Source organism: Numenius arquata, chromosome 8 (genome assembly GCF_964106895.1).
Source record: "Numenius arquata chromosome 8, bNumArq3.hap1.1, whole genome shotgun sequence".
NCBI lineage: Eukaryota > Metazoa > Chordata > Aves > Charadriiformes > Scolopacidae > Numenius > Numenius arquata.
Genome location: NC_133583.1, coordinates 18,771,800 through 18,790,636, shown reverse-complemented (window position 1 = coordinate 18,790,636; position 18,837 = coordinate 18,771,800). Strand labels below are relative to the sequence as shown.

The window sequence follows — 18,837 nt, the reverse complement described above, 5'->3', positions numbered from 1 at the left end:
CAGAAAAAAAATGGAGTCTGTATTGTATATCTATCTTTAGGGAAACATAATTATTTCTGAATTCAGGAACTGCTCTGGGTTGGAGCAGCAGCTAATATCCTAACCAGAAATTCCTTGATCATTACTCAAGTGGTAGCATTTTTATTTAAAAAAAAAAACTTAGTCCTCCTCCCCCACCAGTATTTCTCTTCTAACACATTCCATTCTAATTTTAGCCTTTTGAGAAGTTTCTTTTCCAGATCAACCCACTCTTTTTCACATTTAAATAATTTTCAGTTTTTTTAAAGTGCTCAGCTTTAGCAGGTGTTTCAGTAGCTAAGCAATAAGAAATCTCTTGAGAACATCTTCCATGTTTCCCAAATGGATTAGCCTGGAAGTTTTGGGAGAACAATATTAGGCAAAATAACCTCGCCATTTAATTTCAAAACCAGAATAAAATTCCTAAGACAAAAAGGACAAAAAGACACACCACTCTCCCCCCCGCAAAAGAAGCACTTATGCTCACTGTTAACAGATAAGGAAGGTGCAATAAAGAAGCAGTTGTTACACTAGCAATACCAGCAATTAACCTGAATGCAGTAAAATTCAACAGAAATAAATTTAGAAGCTTAACGTGGAAGAAAACAACGTAACTCTCCTTTTTTTAAAATTATTCCACTTCAGTGCAGCCCCACAACCAAGAATGCTAAATGGACCAAACAAGTCCATTTCAGCGGCTGAGAGCAGAGAAACCCCAGCAGGTTGTCAAAGCAGCAGAGACATCAGTAATCTGAGCCTGCAGCCCCACGCAGCTAAGACGTGTTTAGTTTCCAATCTGGAAGCTGAACTGTAAACTATCTTCATGTACCACCCCTCCTCAGACAAAAGATAACCTGGCCCCTCGCATCACCTCCAGCTATTTGAAAGCTGCATTTTTTCCCTTTTGTCTCCTGGAAGCTAAAACCACTGCAGTACATTTCAGCAATTCCTTCTTTTTGCAGTTTCAAGTAGTCCGAGGAAACCCACCGACAAGGATGCCTCTGTGCCTTTATGCAGTTAGAGCAGACCTATGAGATCTTGGCACCTGGTAGATTCACGAGGCAGGAAATTCTGAAATAAAGTTAACGTTAGGCATCATTTACAGATTTACCAAAACAGGTGTTCACCTACAGTCACAGGGTTATCTTCCACATTTCCCTAGAGCGCAGGAACATCCTCCTCCTCCAGCGGTAAAAAAGACTAATAAAAAGTTGACTCTATCCTGCTATGTCTGTACAGAGGTAGCACCTGCAGTAAAAAAATAAGTTGGAGTAGAACACAGCAGCAGACATTTATTATCTTGTTCTTCAACATGACATATCATCCCCCATTTCTACTCCCTTTGCCCCATTAAATTCTTCTAACCACACAGACCATAAAAAAAAAAAAAAATCCTATTTGAAAGCTCTATGTTATACTCAAAAAGCATTTTCTTCCCTGGTGCAAAGTTTTCAGGGAAACATTTCTTCAGCAAATGTTATTAACTGGGATTGCTCTAACCTCAGTTTTTCAGATGCGAGATGCGTTTAAGTATGTACCTGAAGTAGACTTGCTTGTTAGCTTGCAAGAATTTTTAACAATACTTTTTTTTCTTTGAGGTTTTGAGTACGTGTTCTCTGCCTTCTGAATTTGCTTCTCTGCCTTCATCCTGTTTAAGCTCTCTAAAAGAGAATTAACAACGTTCTTCTCAGCTACGCCAGCTCCAGTACCAAGAACAGCCAGGTGAAGAGGGGAAATACTGGAACCAAGGAAAAAGGGAATTCTGGTATTTCCATAAAAAACCTCTCCAAGACATGTAGTATTGGAAGAAAGGAGTTCCCCCCTGTGTAAATTCATCCCCTGCTTGCCTGCACTCCCTTTGTCCCTGGGGTTTGTTAGTGAGTGTGAAAGGGCACTGGTGAATGAGCTGGGGTGTGTTCAGGAGGACAAGGCTGAGCTGGCCCCCATGGCTGGCTTCATCCTCAGGCTGAGCGTGCAGATCTATCACAGCAGCTGGACACAGATTAACACCTCTTCCTTACCTTTAACACAGGTTTAAAACAGTACATGTACTTCTGATTACGCGCAAGTAATTAAAAGCTTTAGTGCTCTCCTCTTCACTAAATCTTCCTTTTCTCAATAGCGCCTTTGTCTAAACAAGGGCCAAATAAAGTCTGAATTGAAAAGAGGACGGGAAATTAGATCAAACTGCATACGGAGCATTCTCATTATCCCTCCCGTCAGCCACGTCAGAAGCAGTTACGTAATTGGGCCTCTGGACTCCAGGCAGTGAAGTGTTAAGAGCAAAAAGCAATCCCAGGACTGCACGCTGGGTTTTGACAAATAGAAAAACACAGAAGTAGGCCAAGAGCTCACCATCAACGTTGGTTTTTAATTGTACCATGTCAAAAAAAAAAAAAAAAAAAAAGTTCATCCTATGGCACGTCTGGTCACAGAGGTAAGAAAGTGCATAGTTAAAGAGTGGAAAAGCGAGGGAGGGAATTTTATCTGTGCTTGTGTACTCACTTGTGTGTGAACCTGAGAAAGTGCACTGGCGAGTGAGGGAGCAAGAACGTGTGGTATGAGAGGAGTACAGTGCAGAGAAATACAAGGGGAGGCAGCAGCCCATAAGCAATTGCTATGAAAAGGAATGGGGGCGGGGAATTGTGCACAGTCCTTTTTTAGCTTCTGCTGTAAAAAATAAATAGACCTTTTAATCCGTGTTCTCCTTGAAGCCTTCTCTATTGACCATTCATTTCTTCTTTCCCTTCCCAGCTCTTTACCTCCTCTATATGGCTGATGAATATGCAAATGCACAATCAGTTCTATAATAGCCTATCCTTTCTAAAAACAGGCTATAAATTTGGATCCCAAGCAGCAGGTTCTAAAGAGACTATTATACTATAGGGCTGGGGGAAGAGGCAAGACCGAAATACCACCACTAGCACACACCAAAGCTCTTTATAATGTGTGTGAATGCAGCTAGAAGGCGGGCCCTTCACATAACAGAGCTGGCAGCCAGAAAGGAGGTATCTTCTGCAAAACGTACACACGAATCTCATCACGGGCTCCCACAGGGCACAGCGCACGTGCCAGCAACGGGCAGTGCTCCCTGCAGCCTTTGGCAAGAACACGAACCTGACACAGACCCTGAGATCACGTAGGTTTTAGTTCTAGCTGATGCCAGGCTCCCGGAATTGTGGGAGCTTTCGGGAAAGCCCAGTGACCTTGATGCTGCTGGGGATACAGGGGATGCTGGGCTGCCCGCGGTCCCCCGCGGCTGCATCGCGGCACGGCGGGCAGGAGGTGGCGCATAGAGCAGTATGTATATGCCTACAGCGACACAGGGACGCTGCTGGGGGGCGGTTGCACCCCAGCGAGGGGTGACAACAAGCACAGCACCCGAACCTGCTCCCCGGCAGATTCTCACAGCTCGGGCTGACTCAGACGGGGCCAAAACACAGCCAGGGCTCTCATCCCCTGCTCCCGCCGTGTTGCAGAAGGCAGCTGCCTGAGAAGCAGGGCAGCAGCGTGAGGCTCCGTGCGTTGCACGTCAGCTGCTTCCCGCCTCCCAAGGAGCTGCCTCCTTTCTTCTGTAAAACAAGCACAAACACGTCTGTACAATACTTGCATACGCTTCCATGTCTGCCATTTTCAGGCCCTCCTCAGGTTCCCGCCGGGCTTTACAGTATTCCTGGATGTTGTCACTGCAGGGTAGAACGCAAGAATTGTTAGTCCAATTTAAGGAGACGGTATTGTCCTACTATTCAGGGCCTAAAAGCTGAAGGTGCTGTGCCCAAGTGCATCAGTTCATCACCCCAGCTTCCCAACTGCAGCCCCCCATGGAAAATACTCTGGAACAGATCCATGTCTTCAGGCTCCAGACTGAACTGACACACAAGAAGGCACCAGCTGGAAACTGAGAGCTCCAGCCCAAACTCTGGACAAGAGAGAAGCAAAACCGTGGGTTGCACCAGTTTCAATACCACTCTGCCCAAGGCAGCCAGGACATCACCACATCATACACAGGTTGCCCTGTTAACTGGGATAGTGAGAGCAGGTATCACCCTGATGGGGCACAGAGGTGGGAAGGTAGGTGGGATGTACATATAACACCCTCAAAAATATTTGGATAAAGGGACAGAAAGTTGGATTTGGCTCTAATCCCAACAGTTGCACCCGGAGCACATCACAACTCTTCATTCCCATTTATAGCTAGTGAATAGTATTTGTATAATTCATAGGAGCAATACGATAAAATAAATATATACAGGACATACTATAATCATAGAGATACCTAGATAATCATGAAATAATTTCAAAATACATCTTTGAAGAGACTGATATTTAAAAACAAACCCTTGTATTGCTCAAACTTGGGTAGCCTTTGAATGTGGACATCATTGTACGCTTTCCTTCTCCCTTTTCCCCATCCCCTTCAACACAGATGCACCTCGCAAAGCAATGCAAACTCTGCACCATCTCAACAAAACCAGGGATGCCAGGAGGAAGGAATGTCGTAACACGATTTATTAAAATCAGTTTATAAAACCCTAGGACCAGTTCACAAAGAAGAATGGAGGTCTCATCCAACACTGTGAAGATGGGAACAGGACTACTCAGACAAGGTCCAAAGCCTCAAGTTGATCTTTGTTGGAGGGAACAAGGTCTATGTGACAGTCAGGTTTGATGATTCAGATCCTCTCTGAAGCCTTGTTTTCCTTTTTGTCTTTTAACATTCTTCCGAGCCCACTGACACACCAGTACTCTGTGCGCCCACCACAAAGTAGTTTTTGCCTGCATCACTGGAAGCACATAATTTTCATCCTAGACTCTGATAACACTTTCACAAATATTTGCTTCACCTCAACTTAAAAAAAACCCAACCAAACCCAAAATACAGTGAGAGGAAATATTTTGATCACAAAGTAGTACAAATTAGTAAACCAAGGCTAGAATCCCACAGAACAAGAATCAGAATAGGGAAAAAAACAATGGGTGAATATACTTATAGGTAATCTCCCTTAGGTGGCAAAAATCTTTGCATCCAGAAACACTGACAAAACACTGCAAATAAAGTAGCATCCTCCCCATCCCGACCCCAGGAAACAAACCAACCCCAGCACCCCAAAATTTGCTATGATCAGCGCATCTTAGGCACCAGATCTGGAGATAATTACCAGAAGGGATGTTGGCAGACGCCAGGGTCCATTCAGAGAATACGCATTTGTCACTTCTTCCTGAATTTCAGAAGTCTCTCTTCTAGAGCAGGCTCTTGTACACAATTGCATGTCCAGCTGTACACCCTAGAAGTCATGGATCCAAGAGGAACAGCAATATTCTCTGTGGGATACTTTCAACTAATTAAACCCTTATTAAAACTCGTCACATAAAGTACTACTTAAATTAAAAACATTGCAAGAGAGGGATCTGACAGTGGCATAGACATGACATAATGGTTACAGTTTAGAAAACTTACATGTTATTAAATGATAATCTATAACAAACAAATCTTCACATGAAACTACATGAAGACTTTAATGGAAATGTATGGATGCTTTTTTTCTGTAACAGGAATAACTGTGTACTGTTTAGGTGATATTCTGTAACTACAGGAGGTAATTTGGAAATATTGATTATTACCAATTCTAACATGAAATGCTGTCCAGATGTATCCATAATAGAATGGCACCTGTGCTACTCACATAAAGAGCAGTGACATATTTCTCCTTTCTCAGTACTCACGTTTGAGCTACTAAAACACTACTAGCAGAACACTTGGCATTTTTCTACTCCCAAGTTTAAAACAGTGGCAGAAGTTACTCTTGCAGATGGCTGTTAAAGCCTGAGTGCATTAGTATGCTGAGACGGCCTCCTGTTCTCTCCTCTCGTCCGATACAGTTAAAGCCAAAACAAAAACCCGTAACATTTCTGGTATTACTGTACCTTCCCCAGCAATATGCAACAGAATCATGTCATATACATTAACCTTTAAAAGCAAAGCCTTGATTCAAGTTATAAAAATGTAATCTTTCACACTGCTCCCTCTTTGTGGGATGGCTTCTTCACAGTCTCACTGCCTTTGTGGTACGGACTGAGTTGATCACACTGATTTTAAATTGTTCCTTTTAATTTTTACCCTCCACCCACAGGTCCTTGGCTTCTCTTCTCATTGGTTATTGCACCCTGGGGCTGCAGAAGAGGTGCCTGCCTGCTTCTGCTTCTTACGGCGTTTGTTCAGGAGGCGGTTGTTGGACGTTTTCAAGTCTTTGATTTTCACCTGATCATAGTCCACCCTCATGGTAGCCAAAGCGCTGGTCATCTCCTCCTGAAACCAGGGAAGCATTTTATTGAAAAGGCTGAGGCAGAGAGCGCAGCCACCCCACAAAACTGCCAGGAGATGAATGTACAAAAAGGAACCCTTTGTTACAACACGGCCAGAAACAGCTGAGCCCTTTCTGCTGCACTGGACTATGACTAAAGGCTTCGTTCTACTCATGGACTCATTCAGGAGGAACTATTCAGGAACACTCATTCCCAGAGTGTTTCATACATGAGCACGTAGGACCACACTCCGCTGGCCGAAATTCTACCATGTCCCTATTCCCAGCATTTCTTACTGGCTGGACCTGGGTCTTCACCAGCTACTGAGCCTGGGCTTCCTACCCCAGAGTCAGGGCACTGCTTCCCCTGCTCTGGTACTGAACGAGGTCGGCAGGAACCAGAACAGAGAGTCCACACAGAGTTGTTTAAAAGTAAAAGTGCTTCAAACTCACACACTTCCTTGGTTGGAATTAATGTTTAAGTGCAGGCAAATTTTAGACTTTTGAATAAGGCTTTAAGCAAAAATCTACTCAAGTAAATGAATGTCTATGCATTTAGTTCAGGAAAGGAAAAACGACTAAGTATTATGGAAATGCTGTTGCCCCAGGGGACCTATAAAAAGCATGAGTATAAGAATTTCTCAGAAACATGGAAAGGACAAACGGTAAGTGAAACTATCTGTTTGATCTCTTTGACTGGAGAAGCAAATGTTGCCTAGGTCCTATGACATTTTACCGTTACATAGTTCAACAGCTGAGACATCAGTAATTTAAAGAAAATCAGTAATCAGTAAAATACACTACAGGAATGTTGCAATTATCAAAATGGCAAGCATTGTAAGTGCAAAAAATTCAGAATTAATTGTAAAAGCATGCCAACCTGATAAAGGCCAGCAGGAAAGAGTTAAAGCTTGCAAACAACTTTTAGTCTGCCCTATAGTTTCTCTGTGCAGGAAGCATTCAATTGTCATCAGTACAAACAGTAGGTGAGGCACCTGGTTAGATTAAGGGAAAGACAGATATATTTTTATCTCCCCTGGCCAAATGTCACAAGAAGACAAGGCTAAGCTTATTTAATGTTGTTTTACAATACACGAACAGAGTAGAAAACCAGAATGCAGCTCAACCCTCCCACCCCGTCCCTCTGCATTTTCATCATATTCTTCACTTCACTATAGTGAACTTCAAACTCCCTCAATGCTGTCCCTTCTGCTCTGTGGTTACATACAGTGGCTCAGCAGGCAGCATCATTAATAACTTCGATCATAAACATCTACTTTGTTGGTATTTGGCTACTGGACAAAGCTCAAATAGCATTCTTCCTTTTTAAATGGTTATCATATACACTGTTCTAACAAGGACCGCTTACGTTTCCCTTGGTTAACATGGTTGTATTCAAAATAGCCATAATCTCCAAGGAAATAAGCATAGGTAGAGAAGCCAGCCCATCTAATCCCTTATTAGACTTGACTTCAAGAAATCAGAACTGTGATTGACTCACTTTAACTTCATCCCAGTGGTCTTTATCCTCTTGCAGGACCCGTGCAGTATGGAGAGGAGTTGGTGGCACTGCCATTGATCTCTGAGAAAAGGGAAAAATACCGGAAGAAGTGTTCTGCAAAATCACGTTTGGGAAGTAACTGCTTGCCCTTCTGTGTGTATGGAGGGCATAAAAGTTTATCTAATGTCCTTCAGTGGCCCTCATTATTCATGCTTTCAATCACTCCACAAGCTAATTCATGTGTGAGGTAGAAAAGAATTATAGTTGCCACACAACAATATTTTTAAAGAACAAAAGGAGAGAGAAATTAGGGCTGAGTTTGTTTCACTCTGCTCCCTCCAGTCCAACCAATATCCCTGTGCTGGATAAATTTTTATGTACATTTTAGATTTTAACTGTCATTTCACTATTCGTTAGTCAATGTTTTAAGGTGGTTAATTTGACCTTTATCTTCTAGGATTTGTCATTGAAATCTTGTTGTACATACATATTAACTGAGATTACCAGTTTATCAGATCATCAGTGTGCCCCAAAGAGGAAATTATATTATTATTCAGAGGAAGGCACAGTTCAGAAGACAGAGTATCGCTTGAAATGCTCTTCCACATAAAATTGAGATCTATGCTCACCTGCCACAAAAGATCAGTAGACACTTTAAATTAGAATAAGGTACAATTTCTAAAGCACGAAGCACAGTTCCCTAGCTAAATTCAGCAAGAATCACAGTAGTTCTTGCCAGTCCATAACCCAAACTATAAATTCATATTCTACCTCCCTTATGCTTTCTATGCAAACTTGCTGTCCACTGCTGTGGTGTCTTAACCAGATGCAGCTGCACGTCAACAAGTCATTATGTGTATGTCATTGCAAAAGAAGCATTACATTGTAAGCAGGGCGTATACTCCACTGTGCTGACGGCACCACTGCAGTGGTTACAGAAGTGCAAGCAGAAATCATGACTCCTGCATCCTGTGGAAAAGGACCGTAGCTGGCCAGGGTATAGTTTTATGAAGCACAGCCGGAGGAGGGAAATGGAAAACCATCAGACTGGCTTTAATGGTGTCCCTGAGCAGGCATTGAAGTTGTCCTCCTATCTGCTGTGAGCTACTTCTTGTTAAATCTTATCTACAAACTAACTCGAGGATTATATGCTCCACCTAAACTGAAGATTTTTGCATAGTCCACACTAATACTTCTGCCATCCATGTAATAAAAAAAAGAAAAAAAAAAAAGAAAAAAAAAGAGAAAAAAAAAGAGGAAAAAAAAAAAAAAGAGAGGAAAGACAAGCACCCTCCTCCGCTGCTTGTGCAAGGCATCTCCTCACACATGTTCCCACTTGGGGATTTAGGAAAAGGAAGAACACAGACATTCACTACGCTGGTCTTTCCCTCTCCCTCCCTCTGCCTCATGGGAACAATAGGTTCAGCAGAAAAAAAAAATGCCAATCTGCAGCTCCAAGAGCATTCTTCCAGGAATTCTAGCACGGCTCTTTGGTGCAGCAGAGTCTATAGACCTTGTCTCTAATCTCCTCCTCATTAATTAGTTATATGCATATTTCAAGTAACATGTGTCGCTGTAGGTGGTAGCTTCCTTAGCTATTAGGCACTTCTTCTGTGAAATTCATCACCTGCTGACTTCTGAAACACCTCCTTCTTGGGTCTTCAAACACTTAAAGCTGGAGGTATTTATTCTGAACAGTGATTACATTTTTATTTGGTTAAAAAAGACTTAGAAACATTGTCTAGGTCCTGTTCTAGTTCTGTAGAGTCTTTGTAACCTTAATTTCTCAGCTTTCACAACTCTAAACGAAGACATCTATCTACTTCATCCGGATGTTATGCAGTTACATTTCTGTATGATTCTAAGGGCTTTCAGATCTTCAAACAGGCATTATTGAAACGGCGACTATTAGTCACGCCTCTGTTTCTTCCCCTTCCTCTGAAGATGAGCACAGACAGGTAAAGCACTATGGGAGAAAAAGGCATTCTACAGTATAAGTGATTCTGTTCCTGGCTGATGAGTTTTTGGGCAGTTAGAACAAGACTGGTGTCTTTTGTGCACAAATATATATGCACATAGAAGTATTATCTATTAAGTGACATCTACCGAGCAGAGATGATATCCTGAAACTCAGCCTGATAACTCCTGGGATTCTTGTCTCTTGTTTGAGATAACTAATATTGTATTATTAGAGTCTTTTTTTCTTTTTCCCCCAAAAAATATTTTTTAAGAAAAACTAAATTCAACCAAGTCATCGAATGAAACCTGAACTGGGACCATTAATAGCCCTGTGTAGCACCCTATCTGGCAATCTCTTACAGGGCACTAAGCCGAGACCCTTGCTCCTCCCCCAAGCATTTCCAAACTCTGCCAAGGATGAGAATTCCCACCAAGCATAGAAGTGTGTTCACATTAACACAGCTATGCACAATGCTGCCTGAGGCCACTAATAATAGCTCTCTCTAAATCCTGCACCGATGAAGTAAGTACATACAGTTTATTTTTATATTTTTAAAGAGAGTAACACATGCATATGCTGCAGAGTCAACAGTGACTGCCTGCTCACAGAAGATATAGATACATTTGGCTTTTGCTTCCAAGGACGCTATTGTGGGTGTCTCTCTTTGTTTGTCCTCTGGTAACACCAAGAACTGTGGTTCCCCAGGCAGATGACACTCTGCGGAGGGCACTGTAGGTTAATTAAGTTATTAAGTTATCCTTCTTTTGCTGTGCTATGTGGAGCTACACATAAGTTCTGCATATAAGAATTCATCTTGTGAAAAGAGATATAAAACTTACATTAATCCAAGGGTGATTCATAAACTGAGAAACTGTCATCCTCTCTGTTGGGTCAGTCTTCAGTAAATGGCGAATCAGTTGTTTGGCTGAAAAACAGGACCAACATGGCACGTTGTAGTTTACTACTGTGTTCCCAAATAACCTTGAGAACACAAAAGACCTGCTGAACGAAGAAAGATAATTTTGCAGAACTCAAAACACCTACCTATTGCTGGTCCCATGTTAAGAAGCCATGTACAGTGTGGTAGGTTAAAGAGGCAGAACATGAAAACATCCAAAACAAGTGGTAATAAGAAAAAATAAAGGATTATGGATTCCAGCTATGGAATCACCAAACTCCATCACCAAACCAACTGCTTTGAGAGCAAGAACTTCAGAAAAAGAGAAACAGGAAAAAAAGCTGCCAAGCCACCTGTCTGAAAGATGGCGACAAGCTTGGCATTATAGGCTGAATGAATGCATAAGCTGATATTTCGAGAAATGATAGAAGACAAAAACTAGCACGGGCTGCAGAAAAAAAAAAAAAAAAAAAGGACAGTAAACTTTCCTTTGACAACTGAGAGGCCACTAAAATGTCACAAAGTCAAAGAAATGGATTGGACAAACAGGCTTTGCAGCAGCTTTCTGTGAACCTGGTATCTGCTAAAGCAAGAGTACTAAGTAACTGAGATATGAGATGATGAGAGTCCAGACAAGAGTTTCATTAATGCCGGCAGACAGACTGGAAACACTGCATCCAAGGGACGTTATTTAGAAAGACTTAGACATAACTTCCTTGGGGGAACCTAGGAAAACTTCTTCATAAGAGTTCTCTTTCAGAAACATCAAATGCGAGATGACTAAATGCTTGTAAGAAGCTGTCAGAGGTACAAGTTGAGACTTGAGTTTCTTGAGAGATGCTGCAAAGGAGTTTTACAGTAGAGATTACCTGGAGTCTATAATGGGCAAGGAAACAAAGGAAACAAAAGAAGGGTGTCACAAACAGAGACCATTAAGATGATTACAGGACGCTGGAGGGGAATTTAGAGGAAGTCTCCATAGACGATGCAATGATGGAATGATTAGATAAAGAAAACCATGACAAGAACGGTACAAAGGAGGGCAAAAAGAAGCAGTCTGCTATGGGTGCCCGATCAGCCTAAAAGAATACACACAGACTACCTGATTTTAATAGGTTCAAAGGTAGAGGACACCTGTCTTCATTCAGGCAAGCACACAGAAACCCTACAAACTTTCCAAGTGCATGTTCTCTGACCAAGCACCCCATGCATTTTAATTGCTGTAATATGAACAAGACCCAAGGCAGAGAAAATATTAAGCCAGAAACCCGTAAGTAGAACATCCTCCTTATTAACGTTTAGTAGTCTATGCTGCACACACAGCCATGAGATCCAATGAGGGGTTAAAATGCCACAGATGGCAGTATTATCCAATGATAATTTGTTGTTGCTAAAGAGCAGAGAGTAACAGGATGCAAGCAGCAGCAATATAAAGTTAGGAAAAAAAAAAAAAAAGATGTGCCCAGAAGTTGCTGACCTTCCTCTCTAATATGATGGGCAGGTGAGACTTCCAGATTATAAGACTGTCAGAATCAGAGGGAATAAAAACCATGCACTCTCAGGACACTGGTTTGAGCCCACCCAGGTCACAGCTGAACAGCAGCAGCTTTTGGTCAATGACTTATACAAAATAAATCGTTGACCTTGGTTTAAGTGGTGGCTGGCAAGTTCCTACATCACAAAAAGCTAGCATGAAAACTTGCCATCCTTGCTGGCTCTGTCACCAAGGAGGGCAGAGACTGAATGAGTTCTTAGGACAGTTTGCCTTTCTTCCAACTCAGCTTGCATTGCAGCTGTCCTGGCAGTCTCCTTTCTCAGGATTAAAGACTTTTGTTTCCAGTGAGTTTAATCTCGGCATTCACTAGCCCTAGCTGGAATTTGAAAGAAAGTTTTGAGTAGTCATTTACTTTCTGGAGTACTTAGGCTGCTGGCTAATGTCTGAGTTCCCAGTCATTCTCTGTATCACCTTACAAAAAAAAAAAAATTTAAATTCTAAAAGAAAGGGAAACAAATCCTAAGACAGGTTTTTAGAAATAGTCTCCTGTAAGCACTCCACCACTGCACAACACCACACACATACTCATCAGGAGCAGTGAGCATTGTTACCTTCCTCTGAGACTTCAGCCCACTCCGGATTGGGAAACCCATATTGCCCCATCCGAATTCTTCTCTTCATCCCTGGAGAAATGGCTTGACCAGTGTTTGAGTAGAACGGAGGGAACCCACATAGGCTGTAAGAGTGGACAAAAGAACTCTTATAACTATGAAAGTCCTTTCATCTCAAAGTCCCACACAAGCTTATAGTCTTCTGAAGGTTACATGATCCTAGTGACTAATTACTTGTAAGCACAGATTTAACAAGATGAGTCCTTTTTCTGTTCCTCAAGCCTCTTCCCAACTACTTACAGAATATATGTGATGACACCCAATGACCACATGTCACATGATTTGTCGTACTTCTCAGGACCAAGGACTTCTGGGGCTGAAGAAGATAAAAACCAGAAATTAACAGAGTACCGGATATTTCCTTTCACCTCCATCACCTTTTAAGTTCCAGCACACTTCAACAACAAGTATCGGACGCACTAAAAAAAAATGCAACTCACTGCAGGAACTAGATAGTGTTTTCTATTGACAAGTTCCTAAACACATCTAATGTAGCTTTAAAAAGGAGGAACAGAGCTGGCAAAATGCCCTACTTCTCACCTTAGCGTCTCTCTGCTCAAGAGTGTACTAAGATTACAGAAAAGCAGAAGGAGCTATAGCTAAATGTGTGCAGGGAAACACTGCACTGGAAGAGGCAGGAGCATATGTTCCAGAAATCAGAACAGAAAGGACCTCCTTGAGCCGTGATTCTGAAGGATACTTAAGTGGAGTGTGTTTAGCTGCAGCAACTACAGAGCACTGTATTTTCCCTTGGCCTCCAGAGCGTTGTATTCTTTCACTAAGTAAAAAAATTATATATAGAGAGATACATTCAGAGGGGATTTCCCCCCCCACCCCGGGGCAGGTGAACTGGCAGGGAGCTTGATTTTGTAAGGAAAATGGTCCTCTAAACATACAAGCAATCATACTGGTTTACACAAAAGTGCTGAGAAGGGAAATGTCAGCTTGTTTATATACAAATACAAAGCATAAAAACATATATGTGTAAATTCCTTAAATTTTATCACTAATCCCAGCTTACAAAAATATAGAAGAAAGCACCAGAAAAAAATAGTTATTGTTATTATCTGCTAACAATAAATAACAATATCTTCCAATACAAAAAAAAAAAATCAATCAAACAAAAAAACCTACAAAAACTTACATCCTAGAAGAGAACTAATGCTTCCAAAAAATGAAGCCCTTCTTCCAAAGAAATTCCAGGCGCGACTGCCTCAGACATACCATATGGTGAATGACTATTAACTCAAAGACCAAAAGGGAAGTACTCTAAAATGAGTGCATAAAGGACAGTCTACTGTGGTGTTCATTGCACAGTGCTCTGTCTTTGGACAAAATGCAGGCAAAAATTCAGCTGTGATTAAGTCACATTGGTCTTTTATTACTAATTCCTCCATTTGCCAGCTTTAAGAAGCTTTACAGCTGAGGCAATACTCCCCCTCTTCTCTCTCATTGCATTAGTTAAGCTAAGGGAAGTTTTGCAAGGAAACACCCAAATAATCATGAAGCTGAGTTCACATTATGGCTTTTATTGCATCATTCAAAGGGAACATCAGGATTACTTCAAGTGTATTCAGAAGCAATATATTCTCTCTCCTTGATCCTCATTTGCATCCCCTGTTAAAGCTGTTTCCCCTGCAACCAAGGAAGAAAGCAGGAGCACTGAACTGTACTGGAATCAGACTAGGATTGGGCTGGATCCCAGTTTAAATTTTGCAGGTTACCTCTTTGCATTTACATCCACAATAGAAGATTTCCCATCCATTCCTACAATCCGCAGGCCCGCTGTAAGGGGAGGGATGACAGACTGAAACACAAAAGAAATGCATCTTGGATAACTTACCCACATAATAAGGAGTGTAGCAGGGGGTCTGCAGCGCGTTTTGTACAGTGGTTTCTTTGGCAAAGCCAAAGTCTGTGAGTTTGAGTACAGTGTCCTTCTCTTTAGACGTGTAAAGCAAGTTTTCAGGCTGAAAGGCCACCAAAAGAAAGGATAAACTGGACAATGAAGACATGTCTCTAACGAACTGAAAAATCAAACCACTCCCACTTGCCCAGATCACCACCAGCATCTGGGTCTTCTTACTTCTCTCACATCCCCACCACACCATGCAGAAAGTTCCTTCCCAACATGTAGCATTTTTACTTAGACTAAGGATCAACATCCTTCTCAACAGGGTATTTAGGAGAGCAAATCACAAGACTCTCATCAGGTCCAATGGGTGTCAACTGGCTTCTTCAACCTCTCCCTAGTTCACTGCACTGACTAGGATTGCTCCGCACTCTGTACCGCACTTGAGTAGCTGAGGTGGAAGACCAGAGAAGTCATCAGCCAAACTCTCTATGAGCAACTGACATACCTCCATCAGAATTAACTGATACATAGTCCCCTTCCTGCTCCCCCCCTCCTCTGTTCCCCGAAACTCAAGTTAATTCCACTCTTGCTCCACACTCCAGAAAGGCTCTCCAAAACCAGAAGTGGCACAGAGGGAAGTACAAACTCTTGTGCAGAACAGGGACAACAGGACATCTCCAGAATCTGCAATTGTTGGAACTTGTTTTCCAGTTTCTCAGTCATAAGGAAGCTATGCCCTCTCATGCTAGTGTTTAGGGACATACAGAAGAAGGAAGGGCTTGAAAAAACCCAGGATTTAGGATCTATTAAGCAATTTGAACCATTTCTATGTTAGTTCACTGAGTGTGTGTAGGTGGTGTTTGGGGCTAAGTGCTTCAGTTTCTGTGCTGGTGATAGACAATGGTACATTGCTCCACAAAAGAGAACAGAATTTACATCTCTGAACTGTTAAGCCATTCTCCAGTTCCTACCTAAAGAACCCTCAAACATACCCCTCAGTGACACTAAGCAATGGCAGTTCTCCCTTCAGCTCAACACACAGAAGCATCTGTAGAACATTCACAAACTCAGAACTGGGGAATCAATCAGATGTCTGTCTATCGTTATGTGACCTGCTCTGCAGCACATTCCATCACACCGTAGTATCCCTGTGTCAGAAACACCTCGGTGCAGCTTTCTTGTCTCTGCTAACGCTGCACGCTTCACAGAATGAAAACAAAATACAATACTACAAACCCCATCAAGTCTCTACAACAAGATTTGGGTACAAACTTTAGCTCATAAACCACACTGTTCCACACAGTAGTAACTGAGATCTTCCCATTTCCCCAAATATTTACATATACAATTAAAGTGGGCTGGATGTATGGAATTGGTATTATTCCTCCCATATACACAGTTTCTCCTATTTTTCAAGGGAGTTTTGGTGTTTGTTTGGGTTTTTTGTTTGTTTGTTCTGGGTTGGTTTTTTTAGGCATGTATGATTCTGAAAACAACTAATAATTGGCAAAGACTGTATGTAGAGGTATAGCATCTAGTATAAGTTCACTTCGGGCAGCGTTATTTTCTCATTAATTAACTGGATTGCAAGTTGGTAGTACCTCTTTAATTAACCATCTGACTATCACCAGATTCTTCTGCATTCCAGACACAATTGGAAGGCATTAACACACACGAATATTCTGACCTTTGACTAGTTGCAAACAGATCCCTTCTCACACTGGCAGAGGAACAGAAACACTTTGAGGCTCTGATTGTACTCCTAGTTCTATTTAAACCACCTCTGCCCATTTATTTTTCTGCCTCATGCTCTTTTCTCCCTGCCCACACACCTTCAGGCCTCACCTTGACATCTCTATGGGCAATGTTCATTGAATGCAGATACTGGATGGCTGTTCCGATGTCTCTCATTATTTCAGAGGCCTCTATAAATACAATTTTAGAGAAAGGTCACATTAACATTCCCACTGTAACTCAGGGACATGCTTGGGAATGCTTATGACTTACAAACAGCTTGCTGGAATATAGGGCTAGCGTCAAGGCTAGAAAACCTAAAATTAGCCCTAACAGCTGTGTTTTGGTTTTGCAGGCAACCATACCCCCCAATTCCCCGGCTGCTCAGCCCCCCTCCTGAGCAGGCACTGCAACCGAACAGCTGAGATTCCGGCTTTTTATGAGCTTGTAAATGTGTGCTTTAATTTGCTCACCAGAAAAGCAGTAAGAGCAGAGCAGGTACACAAGCAACATGCAAGACTGTGGAGAAAGGAGCCCCAAGCAGGGCATATCTCTGAATGTCCAGGACATGTCCTTGGTTGTCTGAAAGTTTAATTTTCAGCTTCTAGCTCAGGGGTAATAGGAGGATCTGAAAGATTTTCTAAAGATAGAGCAACATAACAATATAGCAATTTTAGGAGAGGTCACATCTTCATTCCATAACTGTCTTCAGAAGTCTTTGCTCAGGAGAAACAAAATCAAGGGTTCTATTCTGCAAAGCCCAAACTGCCATCTTTGAAATAATATGTTTCTAAAATTTAACATAACCTCAGTGGGAAATTCTAGTGGTCGGTGAGCTGCCTCGCAACAGCAGTACTCCTGAAGTCTGGAAGAGTTCAGCTACAGAGGGAGAGGCTTCAGAGCAGGGAGGAGTGACATCCCCATTGTACCAAGTGAGCATTACATTGCACCTCCATTGACAGGGAAACAGAATCAGCAACTTCAACCTGATCCTCTGTTTTCTGCAAAGGTAGAAACCTCGCTGCAGTATTGAGAGAGAAGGTAGAAAGTCTTGTACTGTAACCTGGGATTCTTGTTCACGTCTTGAGATTTTGTAATTTCAATCTCAGGCAAGGACAATCCAAAGGCAGAAACACTCATCTTCTTCAGGGAAAACTGTACACAACCTCCTCCTGCCCGGCTCAGGCTAAAAACCTGGCTCCTAATGGGAAGTTGTGGCTGATACATAAACAGCCAAGTGAACCTGGGGAATCCAAGGGAAAGAGACTCATTTATCTTAGGAAAGAATGAACGTGGGTTTTACGTTTAACAGTCCCACGTGATTTTTGAGTAAGTATTTAGAATGTTATACAATGGTATTTAAAGTAGAAAAATCATGTCCTTAGCACAGTGGAGTCATTATGATCATGGAACCAGTTTCCCTCCTGGAATCTTGCATTTTAGAGAGGAACAAATAAAGTTCCTGAAAATGCTTGTTTTCCCTATAGGAGTTTCATACCACTTTGTCATGCTTTCAGCTGGGATGGGGTTGATTTTCTTGCTAGCAGCTGGTATAGTGCTGTATTTTGGATTTGGGATGAGAGTAGCATTGGTAGCACACTATTGTTTTTGGCTGTCACTAAGCAATCGAGGCCTTTTCTGCTCCTCACACTGCCCCACCAGTGAATAGGCTGGGAGCGCACAAAAAGTCGGGAGGAAACACAGCAGCTGACCCCAACTGACCAAAGGGATTTTCCATACCATATGATGTCATGCTCAGCATATAAAGCTGGGGGAAGAAGGAGGAAGCGGGGAACATTTGGAGTCATGGTGTCTTCCCAAGTAACTGCTATGTTTGATGGAGCCCTGCTTTCCTGGGGGTGGCTGGACACCTGCTTGCCGATGGGAAGCAGTGAATGAGTTCCTTGTTTTGCTTTGCTTGCATGAGCAGCTTTTGCTCTACCTATTAAACTGTCTTTATCTCAACCCACCAGTTTTTTCTTGCTTTTACTCTTCTGATTCTCTCCCCCATCCCAACTGAGAGGAGTGAGTGAACGGCTGCGTGGTACTAATTGCTGGCTGGGGTTAAACCATGACACGCTTCAAGGATTCATCCCAGGTGAGGAAGCACAGGATCAAAGAAAGCATGGCCTCTATACCAGATCGGCAAAACCATCACAGTAATTTACAAGCTCAGGTGTAAATTTTTCTTCTTCTAATCATTTTGTCACAATGTTGGTTACAAACACTAAGGTTTTTACTCCTGAGCAACTCTTGTCTGTTGTGAATGGACAAGGAGAACTGGAGTCAAGCACACCTTTGGTACTCTGCAAATACCCAATAGCAAAGACAATAAAAATGCCCAGACCACTCCATTGCAAGCTCTGTCACTGACTCACAGCAGGTCTTTAAGCTTGCACATAG

The 18,837-nt window shown here is 42.2% G+C and overlaps 1 protein-coding gene across 2 annotated transcripts in view; it reads right to left on the bottom strand.

Moving 5' to 3' along the window:
- Window positions 1-4,509: 4,509 nt before the first annotated feature.
- MAPKAPK3 (MAPK activated protein kinase 3) overlaps window positions 4,510-18,837 on the bottom strand; it is a 48,924-nt gene continuing 34,596 nt past the window's right edge. Inside the window, exons 4-11 of one of the 2 annotated variants that reach the window (XM_074151743.1) lie at window positions 16,546-16,625; window positions 14,689-14,815; window positions 13,086-13,161; window positions 12,786-12,910; window positions 10,621-10,706; window positions 7,822-7,902; window positions 7,201-7,315; window positions 6,282-6,325 (exon numbers count right to left, since the gene is read on the bottom strand). In XM_074151743.1, the coding sequence (XP_074007844.1) occupies window positions 6,282-6,325; window positions 7,201-7,315; window positions 7,822-7,902; window positions 10,621-10,706; window positions 12,786-12,910; window positions 13,086-13,161; window positions 14,689-14,815; window positions 16,546-16,625 (734 nt within the window). Of the gene's footprint in view, window positions 6,326-7,200; window positions 7,316-7,821; window positions 7,903-10,620; window positions 10,707-12,785; window positions 12,911-13,085; window positions 13,162-14,688; window positions 14,816-16,545; window positions 16,626-18,837 lie in introns of both variants that reach the window. The other variant, XM_074151742.1, reaches the window with a different exon arrangement.